General features: G+C 49.6%; 1 protein-coding gene and 1 non-coding gene across 7 annotated transcripts in view; both read right to left on the bottom strand.

The window, feature by feature from the left end:
- The window catches only part of CBLC (Cbl proto-oncogene C), a 17,033-nt gene extending 2,002 nt beyond the window's left edge, over positions 1 to 15,031 (bottom strand). For 3 of the 6 annotated variants that reach the window (XM_069088968.1, XM_069088970.1, XM_069088972.1), the window contains exons 1-9: positions 14,326 to 15,031; positions 12,633 to 12,779; positions 12,114 to 12,270; positions 11,719 to 11,840; positions 11,441 to 11,578; positions 7,914 to 8,001; positions 4,176 to 4,307; positions 3,377 to 3,496; positions 3,088 to 3,174 (exon numbers count right to left, since the gene is read on the bottom strand). In XM_069088968.1, the coding sequence (XP_068945069.1) occupies positions 3,088 to 3,174; positions 3,377 to 3,496; positions 4,176 to 4,307; positions 7,914 to 8,001; positions 11,441 to 11,578; positions 11,719 to 11,840; positions 12,114 to 12,270; positions 12,633 to 12,779; positions 14,326 to 14,666 (1,332 nt within the window). In that variant the 5' untranslated portion in view covers positions 14,667 to 15,031. The remainder of the gene's footprint in view (positions 1 to 3,087; positions 3,175 to 3,376; positions 3,497 to 4,175; positions 4,308 to 7,913; positions 8,002 to 11,440; positions 11,579 to 11,718; positions 11,841 to 12,113; positions 12,271 to 12,632; positions 12,780 to 14,325) is intronic. The other 3 variants (XM_069088969.1, XM_069088971.1, XM_069088973.1) reach the window with 1 other exon arrangement.
- LOC138161998 (U6 spliceosomal RNA) lies at positions 10,911 to 11,017 on the bottom strand. Its single transcript, XR_011168508.1, has one exon. It is a non-coding gene; the product is annotated as a U6 spliceosomal RNA (small nuclear RNA).
- Positions 15,032 to 15,356: the final 325 nt, after the last annotated feature.

The raw sequence follows: 15,356 nt of genomic DNA, 5'->3' as shown, positions 1-15,356 counted from the left end.
GTGTGTGTGTGTGTGTGTGTGTGTGTGTGTGTGTGTGTGTGTGTGTGCTGATCAAAATACCCTGATCAATTGGTTTTTCTTGGTACAATGGAGAGAGCACTGGTTCTGAGGTAAACATACATGGGTGCAGATCCCACTTCTGACACCTGTGACTTTGGATTAATCATTGAAATTCTTTAGACCTCATCTGTAAAATGAAGAGCTTGGATTGTAAGGTCTCTAAGATGCCTTCTAGCTCTAGACTTGGGATGCTTCCTGGCCAGATGAAGAAATTCCAAAAGATCAGTGGCACGCTAAGAGAATGATCCACTAGAATTGCTTCCAACTAAAGGCAAAGGAGGGTTTCCACTGTGTTATTCCTTTGAAGCAATTAGAGAACAGCTTTTCCATGGTGGACTTAAAAAGCTTGTGTGAACAAAAAGCAGGCTTGCCAACTCTGGAGTCAGGGAAATAAGCAGTTTTGAGGAGGTGACCTTTGGCAGTAGAGAAGAGAGCCAGCTATGGAAGAAGTATCCAGTCATAAAGAAGGAATACTATTCCTTCCCTCTGGCGAATAGGGGATATGTTTTCCTTCCCCTTTTTCCTTCCCTTTCCTTGATATATCACTTCCCCTCAGATTGTAAGCTCCTTGAGGGTAGGGATTGTCTTTCTTTTTTCTTCTTAGTATCCCAAATGCTTAGCACAGTACCTGGAAAATAGTAGGCACTTAACGAATGTTTATTGATTGACTGATTGACTGACCTTCCCCTCCATCTGCCATGGTTCTTTGTAGCCCTAGAGAAAATACCTCACCCAAAAGGAAAAGAATTAACCTTGGCAGCTGGAGAGTGGCAGCTGAGTGGTCTGCCCAGGAAAACTCCTGCACCCAAGGGGAATAATATAAGGATGCCAAAAGAAGAGAAAGAATAGCAGGGTCTGGCAGTGCCAGAGCAGAATTTCCCTTGACTATGTATATTGGTTATAAATGCAACTCTCTGTTAATCAATTTATTAAGCACTTACTATGCATAAAGGTAGACTGCTAGGTGGCCTGGAGTGAGCAAAGACTCATAATCCTGAGTTCCAATCTCACCTCAGACACTAGCTTTGTGACCCTGGGCAAGTCACTTAACCCTGTTGGCCTCAGTTCAGACATGACTGAAATTACTGAACAACAAATAGTCCCTGCCCTTGAGAAGCTTCTGTTCTAATGGGAATAGAAGAGACAGAAAGTACATAAAATGATGCATGCAATTTACATAACAGAATGGATGGAAACTAGCCTTAAGGGGAAAGGAGCTAGTATTTGGGGGGGGTGGGAGGAACAGGAAAGGTCCTTTTCAGAAGGTGACTTTAAGGTGAGCCTTGAAGGAAGCTGGGGATGCCATCTCACTGCTTGCTGTATGCCCACTTTTCCCACTGACTCTGTTTTTATTTGTGGGAGAACGTGCCTTAGGTTTATGGGAAATGATTTGTTATGCTTTTCCTTGCAATGCCATCTCAGTTAATACCTTTGCTTTGAGCTAATGTATCTCCTGGTTGATTTAAAGAAAAGCACACTAGTGGGGGCTTCGGAGCAGTGCAGATCCACAGAATACTTTGAATTGTGCCCTCATAGGAAGGCAATCTTGCATGTGGGAGTTAAAGAGTAGCCTGGATGGGCCTCTAAGTCAGATCCCTATCCCCAACACTGACATTCCCTGTTCTAAGATCACTCCTAGCTCTGACATTCTATATTATATATGCTAGAGTCCTTTTAGAATTGGGGCAAGTAAGGGGCACGGTGGATAGAGCACCAGCCCTAAAGTCAAAAAGACCTGAGTTCAAATATAGCCTCAAACACTTACTAGCTGTATGACCCTGGGTAAGTCACTTAACCTTGACTGCCTCTCCAAAAACTTGACATCCTATCTTTAAAGATCCCTCTCAATGCTGACATTGGTCCTTCTAACCTGACAATCTCTATTCTAGCTGGCTTTTCTGCTCTAAGAGCCCTCTCAGCTCTGATATCTTAGGATAAATATAAATAGCTCTCGGCCCAGCCCTTCTCTTTCCAACGTGGGGGTTGGTTTCTATGGACTCTAAGAGCCCTTTAGCTCTGAGTGTGTCCACCTGCATAAGTGGTCATAGAATGAGTGTGTGTGTGTTGGGGAGGGGTTTGGGGGGAGGGCATTTGGGTATACAGAGAAATCAAATCCTTGAAATCAATAGCTGGCCCCTCTTCAAACAAGCAAGGGCTCAGGAAGCCAGAGAGCACAGCCTTGCCTGGGCAAACAGAGGGCCGGCAGGAAGGGGGGAAGGACACCCTGTCAGCTCCAGCCAAATATGGAGCCAGGTCCAAGCAGCAAATGCAAGGCAGGGTGGGAGGGGGAGCTCCCTCAGGAGCTCAGGGCAGGATTTGGGGAAGCATAACAGCCAAGGAGAGAGGCTGTCTGGGCTGTCCACAGTCACATAACCCCAGGGGCCCATTGGCCACCACCAACAACTGTGCAGGCCCAGCAAAGGATCCACAGCAGGCAGAGAAAGCCCCTGGCCCAATGGACTGGGACATTTATGCTCCAGTCTAGCTGGCCATTTCTGTCTCTCAGAATTAAAGAATAACTGAGCTGGGAGGCGCCCTAGAACAGGGACTATCAGGGCTGGGAGGGTCCTTAGAACAGGGAATGTCAGGGGCTGGGAGGGTCCTTAGAACAGGGAATGTCAGGGGCTGGGAGGGCCCTTGGAACAGGGAATGTCAGGGTTGGGAGGGTCCTGGGAACAGGGAATGTCAGAGCTTGGAAGGCTCTTAGAATAGGGAATGTCAGAGCTGGGAGGGCCTTTTGAACAGGGAATGTCAGGGCTGGGAGGGCCCTTAGAACAGGGAATGTCAGGACTGGGAGGGCCCTTTGGAACAGGGAATGTCCGGGCTGGGAGGGCCTTACAGCCCATTCATTCTTACTTTACAGCTAGGGCAGTAAAGGGCAAAACCTCAAGGTCATACAGTAGAAGAGCTGGGTTGAGGACTCAGGTCCTTTCTGGCACATCCAGAGGCCTGTGAGAGACAGGAGGATGCAGAGACAGCCAAGGTGAGGAAGAGGAGGCTGGTGAGTTGGGAGGTAGCAGCACTTACCTGTTCACTGTCCCCATCTCTCCTTTGGAGCAGGTCAGGCCTGGGGGGCAAAGGGGGAGCCACCAGAGGGGAATTCCTGGGGCAGAGCTTGAGGAGACATTGCAGGGAATGAGCATCTCTCCCTTTGTCCCTTTCACTGCCCCTTCAGCTCTGATCCCCGCTCCCATGGTCGTCCTCCCAACCTTTCTTCCCTCTGCCCCATCTCTGCCTCTCCAAGTATCTGCCTCCCCTTCCCCCTTCCCCTGACTTCCTTCCCACTAACCACCTTCATCCCCAGCCCAGACCTTACCCCAAGAGCCACCTGCTTATCTGCCTGGTCTCCTGAGTTCCCAGGGAAAGGCTGGATGATCACAGGCTCCCATCCCTGAATGGCATGTCGGCAGAAGGGGCAGGTGTGGCTGGGGGCTTTCTGGGGGTGGAGGAGGCAAAGTCAGGGTCTGTAGCTTTCCCTCTACCCTGGGCTTGATCTCCTGCTTCTGGCACTCAGCTTAATGCCGGGCACACAGTGGGTACTTAATACTCACTGACTGACTGCCCCAGGGCTGCAACCGAGTGGGGGAGGGGAATGGGGGGAGAGATGGAGAGATGCAGATGAGAAAATATGTAGCAAATGACAGAGAGAGAAAGAGACAGGAAGAAAGAGATAGACACAGAGAGAAGGGGAGGAAGAGATAAGGAAGGAATGGGACACAGTGCTGAGGAGAGACAGGCACAAGGACACCCAGATGGAGAGACAGACAGACAGACAGACAGAGACAGAGACAGACAGAGAGAGGAGGGAGAAGGAGAGAGAGAGAGAGAGACAGAGAGAGAGAGAGAGAGAGAGAGAGAGAGAGAGACAGGGAAGGGAAATGAGAGAGGGAGGAGAGAGAAGAGAGAGAGAAGAAAGAGGAGAAAGGAAAGAGGAGAGAAGACAAAAATTGGTGGAGGTGCAAAAGAGAGGCAGAAAAAGAGGTGGAAATGGATGGAGATATGCAGAGCAGGGCTAGAGAGACACAGGGTGAAGTTGGCCCGAGGCATCCTAAGAGGGGCAGTGGCTGGCCAGAGGCTCTAGGTCCTCCCCCTCCACAGAGCACAGCCTGGCGCACCTGCCAGCTTTCCAGGCAGGGATAGCACAAGAGGTGGCCGCAGGGCTTCAGCCTGGTGTCTTTGTCCCGCTCAGCACAGATCTTGCACAGCTCAAAGGTGGAGTTCACGGTACAGTACATCTGAAACTGTTCCTGGGGGAAAACAGGATTAGAGAGTCTTAATGCCATCGGGGTCTTTGGAGACCCTCTCACCTCCCATCATCTCCTCATGTACTAACTGGGGCCCAGAGAGGGAGGAAGTGTCATCCAGTAGGTCAGGGGCTGGCCCCCAGGCCTGCTAACTTCCCTCTCTGGGCCTCAGTTTCCTCATCTGTAAAATGAGACAGGTTAGAGCCAGATGGTCTCTCTCTCTAAGGTCTCTTCAGCTCTGACATGCTCTGATTTTACCTTCTAAGGAGTGCTCTCGGATTTTCTTTTCACCCCCCACACTGCCAGACCTCAGCCCCGGATTACTCTTACCATGGGTTTCTTCTGCTCCTACTCCCATGATGTTGAACAGAATTGGTGACAATTATGAAACTGAGCGCACCCTCCAAATTTATGGAATCTAATCTCACTGGGTTTCCACAGCAGCAAGGCAACCCTCAGGCTCCATCCACCCCATTCCCTACCTGGGCCGTTCCAAACCTCCTCTTTCCTCAAACCTCCCACACCCGCCCTTCCTGCACAGGACTCTCATGACTTTAGTGAGGAAAATAAATCCCCTAGTGGCCAGCTTCCTCTTCTTCACATCTCAGACTCAGTTGATGTTACTGTCCTGTCCCTACCTCCCCTCTCTCCTTCTTTACTGGAGTCTCTGATGAGGATGCACATGTTCTCCTTGCCAGGACCAACCACCAGATTTCACCCACTATTGCTCCCTTTCCCCTACAATTTTCAGCCTCTCTCTGTTCACTAATTTTCCCCTCACTTAGACCTGCCAACCTTCCAATCTATTATCCAATCTTCCTCTTCTCTTTCTTCATCATACTCATAAAAAGCTATCTTATAGGTTCTGATTCTCTGGTGACTGGCTCCATCTGAGGCTTGGGCCATCTCTGACCTCAAAGTTTTCAGGATGAATAGGAAGAGACACCATGCAGCCTGGGTCAAGGGGACCAGCCAGGACTGCAGCCCCAACAATGAAGGGGGACCTCCCCCGACCCCATCTAATGAGAGAGGGTGAGGACAACATGAAAGAAAAGTCTGGGCACCTGTTGAATTGGCATTGTGCAAGGCCAATGGATTTTGTGTTGCCATAAAACACAAGGGCCTGCTGGCCAGTACCCTGGTCATCTCCCCTCCTCCCTAGGCCAACAAAAGCAACAGCTCATCCTCTCCGGAAGGACCAGAACTGGGCCTATGCCAGCAAAAGCAATATTGTAGTTCCATGATGCGTTGAAAGTAACTCATGAGGTCTTTGCTGTATCCAGATTAAGCTAATGGATGAAGCAGGATTTAAGGTGATACAGCCTGAGGAATTAGCTTTTTTGTGGGTGGAGTGAGAAAGAAAAACAACCTCTTCTTAGTATGGACCTTAAAAAAAAGGCAGAAAATCTGAACCATATTGTGAAGATAGCAGGGAAGTGTCTAGAACTCAACAGTCTTCAATTCTGCATGACTGGGCACTGGCATTCCCAGACCCATCAATTTTCAGACTGACACATGCATCTGTAAGGGAGTGGTCTTTGAAAGCCCAGGATCCAAGAACAGAAGAGGCACCACAAGAAAGGGTGAGACTGCCTGTAAAAGCTTTAGCCTGCCTGGGGGAATCTCTTGAGGTCTAGAAGATGAATTTGAAGAAAGACCCAACTCCTGACTCAAGGAGAAGAATTAGCACAGAACTGGACACAGGGAGGCTGTGATTCACAGGATTCACAGACAGAAGAGCAGCATTCACAGAGGCAAGCACCAGAAAGGGGGCCAAGACCCATAGTAGCACAGCCACTTGGGTCAACTGGACAAGAGGAGAACTGGTGTTGCTGAAACTCCTCCACCCCTTACTGTAGACCCTAAGGTGATAATCTTTATATATATATATACATTTTTTTTTAAAGCAATCAGGGTTAAGTAACTTGCTCAAGGTTACACGGCCAGTTATTTCTGGGTGTGGTGCTGAGTATCTGAGCCCAGATTTGATCCAGGTCATCCCAACACTGGAGCCGGTGCTCTTACTTGCTCGCTGAGCCACCTGGATGCCCCTGATCATCTTATATTTCAATTCCTGCCATGGGAAACCTTTTGCTTTGGGCTTGGGGAGGGGGAAGCTGTTTGTCTTTCCTTGTTTGAAATGTTTACTTTGTCTTTATAAATAGTGAAAACTGCCAGCCATACTTATTGACGTTGTAACTTATTGGAAATACAGTTGGTAGGAAGCAAATTATGGGGTTTGGGGGTGGGGTGGGGTTGGAACATCCTCAGAGTAAAGATTGAGATGTCTAACATGGGTGTTTTGCCAGAATCCCTGTCTCTGGCTGGGGGCTTGTAGCTTCCAAGAAGATGGAGATTTATAGATTCTTAGCTATTACTTCCCAGAGTGAAGAAGAAATATTACAGAGAAAAACCATTTGGACAGTGACTCATTAGTAGAATGAAGGACAAAATTGTAGTGGTCACCCCACCATATAGCCTTTAACTTATAGTCTTTAACATGGCTATAAGATTTACACATACTAACTTCAATTGGGTTCTCTTTACTGCCTGATTCTTCCCTGATGAGCTCCCTTTCACCGACTTCCTCTCTTCTCAAACCCTACCCCCCAATCCATCTCCACCCCATTTTCTCTGTGCAGATGAACTGGTTTAACATTTTATAAGATAGCTGAGATCATCCCATGTGACCTCCCTCATCTCCTCTCTCCTCACTTTAGATGTTTCTGTGTCTCTTTATGCCCTCTCTCTTTTCCCTCTGGTCTCTGAGAATGACCCTACAGGCTTCAATCTTGCTCACCCAACTTTTGTTCCCTCCCCCCTTCCCAGTTTCTCTTCACGTTGTCATTCCTTCTTTCTGTCTCTTTCCCTGATACCTGTAAATAATACTCCCTGGTCCTAGACATCTTGCCCTTGACCTGGTCATTTCCTTAAGAAGCCATCCTTTTTTCTTCCTCTTCACTGCTACTTTCTCAGAAAGTCTACTCTTTCTGTGTCCATCTGAGGCTGGATTTGAACTCAGGTCTTCCTGAGTTCCTAACACATTCAATGAATTTGCCCCTCACCACCCACAGACACCAGCACAATATAACTTTTGACCCTATCCCTCAACCAAAATGGCTTTTCACAAAGTGACCATTGATCTGTCCACTGCCAAATCTGGTGGTCTTTCCTCAATCCTCATTCTCTTTCTGCAGCATTCAACATTCTTGATCACCCTTTCCTCCTGGATTACTCCTTCATCTTCAGATTTTTTGATGCTGCTCTCTTCTTACCTGTCTGACTACTCCCTCTCAGTCTCCTTTACTGAATCATCATTCATATTTTTATTATTGCTGTCCTGTCCCATCAGACTCTTTCTGACCCTATTTGGGGTTTTCTCAAAGCATAGGTCTGGACATGTTGCTCCTTTCATCAGGAAACTCTGGAGTCTCCCTGTTGTCTCTAGAATCTCAGGACATTCTAGCTCCAACGTTCTATGAAGGAGGGTTACAGGAGAAGGGAGAAACTGGCCAGAGTCAGCAGGACTGAGCATATGGCTGAGAGTATGCTGCTGCCTAATTCTGGGGCAAGTGGAAGATGCAGGGGATGATAAATGGGGAAGCTTACCTGGGAGACCTCAATGTGTCTGTGATCCTTAACTTCCTCCAGCTCAGATAGGTCTGGGTTCACATTCCTCCCATCTGGATAGAGGTAACTGAGGGGACATGATAGTTCAGCACTCATGAGGGTGGGGAATGAGGGGAATTCACAAGCCATGCATAGCCCCCCTTCCTATCAAGTATAGCCTGGGTGAAAAGTAGAATCTTTCCATTCCAGGTCAACCCTTACATCTCCTCTCTGCTTATTAGCTTCTTTCTCCTTCTATTCACAATGTCCTCCTCCAGGAAGTCAGCCTGGATTGCCAGAGCCCTCCCCTGCCAAGGGCATTGTCAGAATGAGGGGTCTTTGGGGGTAGGTGTTTAACTTTGTACCTCAGGAAGTATGAGGCACACTACTCTTGGAAAGTGAGCAGATTCAGAGCTCCAAAGAGACAGTCCCAGGAAGCTGCAGGATATTTAGAGTGGGAGAGCTAGGGGAGAACATTAGAACTGAGGTTGGAAGGCATTTAGAACACAGAATGTTCTAGCTAGAAAGGAACTTAGAACAGAGGATGTCAGAGCTGGGAAGGTCCTTAGAATAAGAAATATTGGTGTTTTGGGGCAGCTAGGTGGCACAGTGAGTAGAGCACCAGCCATAGAATGAAGAGGACCTGAGTTCAAATCCGACCTCAGACACTTGACACACTTACTAGCTGTGTAACCTTGAGCAAGTCACTTAACCCCAACTGCTTTACCTTCTCCTCTCCAAAAAAAAATGTTGGTGTTTTAAAGGAAAAATAGAATGATGTAATGATCTTAACATCTGTGATAACCATGATGGTGTGGTTACTGATTCAGAGTCATACATCCTGGAGAATGAAGTCAAGTGGGCTTTAGGAAGCATTGCAAACAACAAGGCTAGTGAAGGTGATGGAATTCCAGCTGAGCTATTTAAAATCCTGAAAGATGATACTGCTAAATTGCTATACTAAACATGTCAGCAAATTTGTAGAACACAACAGAGGGCGCTGGATCAGAAAAGATCAGGTTACATTCCCATCCTAAGGAAGGGGAATGCCAAGGAATGGTCAAATTATTGAACAGTCATGCCAGCAAGGTTATGTTTAAGATCCTGCAAGCTAGGCTTCAGTAATATATGAACCAAGAATCACCAGAAGAGGCAGAGGAACTAGAGACCAAATTGCCAACATTTGCTGTATTATGGAGAAAGCCAAGGAGTTCTAGAAAAACATCTACTTCTGCTTCATTGATCACTCTAAAGGCTTTGACAACAAAATGTGGCAAGTCCTCAAAGAGATGGAAATGCCAGGATTTGTCTCCTTAGGAACTGACGAGGGCCAAAAAACAATTAGAAGTGAACATGGAACAATTAATTGATTTGATTGGAAAAGCACAACAAGACTATATATTGTCATCTTCTTTATTTAACATGTATGCAGAATACATCATAGAAAATGCCAGACTGAATGGATCAAAAAATGGAATTAAGATTTCTGGGAGAAGTATCAATAATCTCAGATGTGCAGATGATACCACCCTGATGGAAGAAAGTGAAGAAGAATTAAGAAGCTTCTTGATGAGGGTGAAAGAGGAGAGTGTAAAACCTGGATTGAAGCTCAACATTAAAAAAAAAACAAAACTAAGATCTTGACAACTGTCCACATCTGGTGCCACCACATCTGGGCAAATAGAGGGAGAAGAAATGGGAGCAGTGTCAGATTTTATATTCTTGGGCTCAAAGATCACTGCAGACAGCAACTGCAGCCATGAAATTAAAAGATGCTTGTTTCTTGGAAGGAAAGCTATGGAAAATCTGGATAACCTACTAAAAAGTAGAGACATTACTTTGCTGACAAAAGGTCTATATAGTCAAAGCTATGGGTTTTCTGGTAGCCACATATGACTGTGAGAGTTGGACTATGAGGAAAGCTGAACACTGTAGAATCAATGCTTTTGAGTGGTGGTGCTGGAGAAGACTTCTGAGAGTCACTTGGACAGCAAGGAAATCAAATAGTCAATACTTGAAGAAATTGATTCAGGTTACTCACTGGAAGGTCAAATACTGAAGCTGAAGCTGAAATACATAGCTGAAGTCACATAATAAGAAGACAGGACTCACTGGAAAAGACCCTGACGTTGGGAAAGATTGTGGGCAAAAGGAGAAGGGGACGGCAGAGGATGAGATGGTTGGATAGTGTCATGGAAACAATGATCATGAATTTGGACAGACTTTGTGAGAGAGTGGAGGAAGATGACCTGGCCTGCTATGCATAGTCTTTTGTGACTGAACAACAGAAATGACAATGATGACAAGAAAATCTAGCACTTATATAATGCTTTAAGGTTTGCAAAATATTTGATAATTTTATACCTTGATCATATATATTGTGAAACCATATATTCTGAGAGGTAGGTCTTATCATCTCCATTTGACAGATGAGGAAATCGAGGCAGACAGGGGTGAAGGGACTTGCCCAGGGTCACACAACTAGGAAGGTGAGTATGTCATATTGAATGCCTGAGATGGGAAGACAGCTTAGATCACAGTCTATTAGAAAAAGAAGGGCCCTTAGAACACAGAAAGTCAGCACTGGGAGCAGAGAGACTCAAGGTCAGAGAGTGGAAGGGGCCTTGGATGTCATTTTGTCCCTGCCTCATTTTTTTTTAATTTTTTAAAAATTTTAATAAAAAAATCCCATACATATTGTGAAGTCCTAAATGAAGAAACAAAAAGATGAAGAAACAGTACAGAGAAAGACGCAATGGAGCTGTAGAACCAGCATCTTGAATCAAGCCCCGGGTTTCAGATCTGACACCATCAGGAGCCCTCTTAAAAATAAATTACAAAAAAGCTGTTTGGAAACAGATTAAATGATTTCCTCTGAGATGCCTACGTTGTGCAAACTAAAGATCAGTCCGTGAACTAGCTGCCTTAGGGGCATATTTGGGCATCAGTTCATTAATTTTGCGTATGTAGTCTGATTTTTCAGCACAGCCTTTACACAAAAATATGGAACGCTTCACGAATTTGAGTGTCATCCTTGCGCAGGGGCCATGCTAATCTTCTCTGTATCTTTCCAATTTTAGTATATGTGCTGCCGAAGCGAGCACTGTCCCTGACTCATTTGACATATAGAGAAGGAAACTGAGGACAGCTAAAATATGGGTCTGATAGACTCAGTCCTGGGATTGAGTGGAGCAGTCTGCCCTCTGGTGGAGGTTGCTGGTAATGGCAGCCGGGCAAGGGCTAAGGGATGGGATGGGAAGGATGGATGGGAAAGCTTGGGAACCTAGATGAAACTTGGAGCTGGAAGGCCAATTAGAAATCCAAGCCAATGCCCTCCTTTGACAGAGGAGGAAATGGAGGCCCACAATGGGGATGTGACTTATCCACAGTCACACAGAACATTTGAACTGGGAGGAATCTTGGAGATCATCTGCCCCCCTTTCATTTTCAAGTTAAAGGGAGAAGGTAGGGCTGGTGCAGTGCCTGCAGCAGCCAGCCCTCCCCAGGGCGGGAACCGGGAGACTTACAAGCCTTTCTTCTGGCCTTCTCTCAGGGCCTGGAAAAGTGGTTTGTTCAGGGTGATCGTCTGCAGGACCTGGCCGTCTTCACTCACGTAGCCAATGGCCCACTGACCTAGGCGGGTACAGCTCAGGCGGAAGATGTAGCTTGGGGGGAAGGTCGGGCTTAGCAGGACCCCAAGGCCCCCACTGCCCACCTTGGCTCAGGGCCCAAGCCTCCTCCCCACACCCCCCCAGGCAGCGCTCCTTATCTTCCCAGCCCTCTCCCTTTCCCTGGTATCCCCCACCTGCCAGGCTTGTCCAGGTAGGTCTGCAGGCGGGCCTTCACCTCTGCATAGGTGATGAAGGCCATGTAGCCGGGGTGAGTAACAGCCAGTAGGGTCCAGTTCTTGAGGAGAGAAGACCAGGGCTGGGAAGGAATAGAGATGTAAGAGGAGGGGGCCTTCCTTCCCCCTCAGAGACTTAGGCGTCCTGATCCCCAGCTTTCGCTCTCCTCTGGAACCCAGGCATCCTGATCTCCCTGAGCTTGTACACCTGGGGATCCAGGCATCCACATCCCTGCTCCCTTCTCAGGGACTCAGGCATCCTGATCCTCCCAAGCCACTCAGGGCCTCAAGCGTCTTGGGCCCTCAGGATCCATCTGACACCCTTCCCCCCCCCCCCCCGCCGGCCCTCTGAAGACCTGGAAAAGGCGGGTGAACACGTCAAACTCAAAGATGGACACGTGGCCACTGACTGTTAAGTCGATGGTGGATTTCAGGGCCTGGGTCATAGGCCCAGGCTTCACAGGGTGGCGGGAGCTCAGGAGCTTCTCAAAGTCTTCCCATAGAAGCACACACCTGGGAAGCCAGAGAGACAAGCTTGTCCCTACCTCCTCTCTGGCACCAAAAGAGGGCAGGAATCGAAGGTCCTGAAGGTGAAAGGGGTAGTGGGCACCTCCCTGGGCTTCAGCTGCCCATTTTTAAAATGGAGTGTGGCTAGATGGGACCTAAGATTCTTCCCAGCCCTGACATTCCGTGTTCTAAGGCCCCTCCCAGCCCTGACATTCCCTGTTCTAAGGCTCCTCTCAGCTCTGGCACTGTCATTTAAAACTGCCACTTGGATCCAAAGGGTGACAAGAGATGTGAGTCGCCTTTGTGTGGCGGATGGCACTGAGACGCCTGGATGATATCTTGAGGAGAGGGGGCCCACCATATGTCACCTCTTTCCACAATTCTCTCTCCAAAATTCCTGAGCCTGCGACATGCTAAGCTGGTACGTGTGTCCACAGTATTGACCTTCAGGGAAGAGGGCTCTGAGCTCCGTGTGCATGTGACTGAAGATCAGGGCCAGCTTGGTCAGCTGCCTCCTGGGGAGAGACCACAGTCAGCTCCCCCCAGCTCCCTGAGCAGACGCCCCTCCCCACCGAGGTCCCAAGTGTCTGATGGTCTCCCTAGGGTTCCCTGGAGGAGGTCTGTGGGGGTCCCCATGACAGGGGCCAGAAGATCTCCAGGACAGTCTATGGCCCTGAAGGAGCCCTCAATGACTTGGGATGGGGCCATGTGGACAGGAGTGAAAGCCCCCTTGCCAAGGCAGCTGAGCAGATTCTCTGCTCCTCAGGGGTCTCTGAGGTTCCAAAAGCACAGGGAGGTAGGTCAGAAGGGGATCTGAGCCCAAGTCTTCTGACTCGGAGGAGGTCAGTTCCCTTTCTGCTCACCCCCAGGCTAACTTAGGGGAGGCCTGGTGTCCAGAGTGGGGCAGGTGACAGTTGCCCCCTGAACTCTGGCCAGATCACAGCCCACCTGGAGGATGAATGGCGGCCAGTCCTGGGCACTGCATTTTAAGGAGGGGAGAGCGAGGTGAGGGGCTATGGGTGAGCAGGACCGGAGGGCCCCCCTACCAGGGTCAGCCGAGGGAACTGGGAATAGAGGAGAGAAGCTTGGGGACTTGTGAGTGTGCCCTTCCTTCCCATCCCCACCCCTCAGCTAGGCACCAGGGATCTAATCTAAGGAAGAGGAATGAACAAGTGGGAGGGGCTACCTTTGTAGGTAGTGAGCTGCCTGTCAGTGGGAAGGCTTCCAGCCACAGTTGGATTCTTGTCCTAGGACAGGCTGTGCTCATTGGCTTCTGAGTGATCATGATAATAGTTTTTTTATGTGGGGCAATTAGGTGGTGCCATAGTGCACAGAGTACTGGGCCTGGAGTCAGGAAGCCTCATCTTCCTGAGTTCAAGTCCAGCCTCAGACACTTCCTAGCCAGGTGACCCAGGGCAAGTCACTTCACTCTGCCTCAGTTTCCTCATTTGTAAAATGAGCCAGAGAAGGAAATGACAAACCAGTCCAGTATCTCTGCCAAGAAAACCCCAAATGGGATCATGGAGAGTTGGACAAGACTGAAAAACCACTGAACTACAAAAGCATTTACAAAGTCCTTTAGAGCTTACTAGGCACTTTACAGATGTTATCTCAGTTCCTATTATCCCTATTTTGCAGATGAGAACACTGGGGTTCAGGTTAAGCAAATTGCCCAGGTCACACAGTAAGTGTCTGACGGGCAGGTTTGGACTTCTTGGTGCCAAGTCCAGAGCTGTGCCTGTTAACCCCACCTGGATGCCTGCTGCTTCTGAAGTCCCTCCCAGATTAGATCGGGAATTCCAGCCCCTCAGGGGACATGGTTGGTAGGGCCTATGATAGTCTCCAGGGGTCTCTTTTGCCCCTAGGGTCAGGATCTATAGAGGACTCACAAATGAGGGTAGGGGGAGTGGAAACCAATCCCTCTGATCTCCCTGGGTCCAGACCCTGCACTGGCCCAGCCTGGCCAGTGTCAGTAGGACGGCTGGCTCTGGGTGGACTGGAGTTTGGGGCTGAGCCCTGGAGAGGGGAATGGGGAATCCATCAGCCCTCCCCTCTCCTCACCTGTGGCCAGGGCCCTCCCAGAAGGTCTTGTTCCCTGCAGGGAAGAGGGCTGCTACCTGCTGCACCTTCTGGCCCAGGTTAGTCAGGAAACCAGCTAGGAAATCAGCGGCACCCCCAGGCTCCTGGGGGCCTCCCCCACTTTGCCTCCTGGCTTCTGCTACCTGCCCCAGCAGCCTGGCCATCTGGGGGAGCAGGTCAGGCAAGGAGGGGGGGCTGGAATCCAGGCGGGGGGCTCCACACAAGATAGATTCCAGGTGCTCCAGGGCCCTTAGACTCCTGGCCAGGGCCTTCTGCTCTCCCCGGGCACCCCGGGGCAAGCCGGGCCAGACTGAAGAGGCCATGGAGAACTAATTCCTGGGAGGAAGAAGGCTGAGAAATGCCCGCCCAAGGGTGTGGGCAGGAAGGGGAGGGTGGAGGCAGGCACTGGTAGGGCAAGACACCTGGCTTCCTGAGGGCAATGTCCAGTGCCCTGGATGCTGGGGTCCAGGAGAGGCCAAGAGAAAGATGGTCCTTAAGGTCTGAGGCCCCATGGGGGCAGGCTGGGGGCTCAGTTGCCTGGATTCCCAATAGGGAGCAAGGTGGGCTGGCAGGCCCCTGGGTCCCAGGGGCAGCTCAGGCCCCCAGAGCCCCTCGATTCTTGGGAGGACCTGGCCCGAGGTCCCCAGAAGGCTATCCATGGCTCTGTGAGCAGCGGGTGGGGGGCAGGTATGCTGTAAAGGCGGGGCTGAGCAGGGCGAGGCAGGGGCCCAGTTCTTCCAAGCTGGAGGTGGGGGGGGGGGGGAGGGGAGCCCAGTTCTGAACTGGTGCAACCTGTAAGAGGAGCCTAGGTGGGGCAGTAGCAGCCAGGGCTGGTGGCCACGAGGGGGCACTGTGGTCCCTCCTTCCCAGCCTTCCTGCCAGCTCTCAGGCCAGCAGGGGCCAAGGAAGATGATCAGGGCAGGAGATTTCCCTCCTTCCTCTCATCTCCCTCCATGGCCCTCTCTGGGGAAGACAGAACCCTGAGTGTGAGTGCGCAAGCGTGTGCACACACA

This window comes from Petaurus breviceps, unplaced genomic scaffold (genome assembly GCF_028583685.1).
Source record: "Petaurus breviceps papuanus isolate PSGF00001 unplaced genomic scaffold, PetGlider_PUasm1.0 185, whole genome shotgun sequence".
In the NCBI taxonomy this organism is placed as follows: Eukaryota; Metazoa; Chordata; class Mammalia; order Diprotodontia; family Petauridae; genus Petaurus; species Petaurus breviceps.
This window is presented reverse-complemented; position numbering and strand designations above follow the sequence as displayed.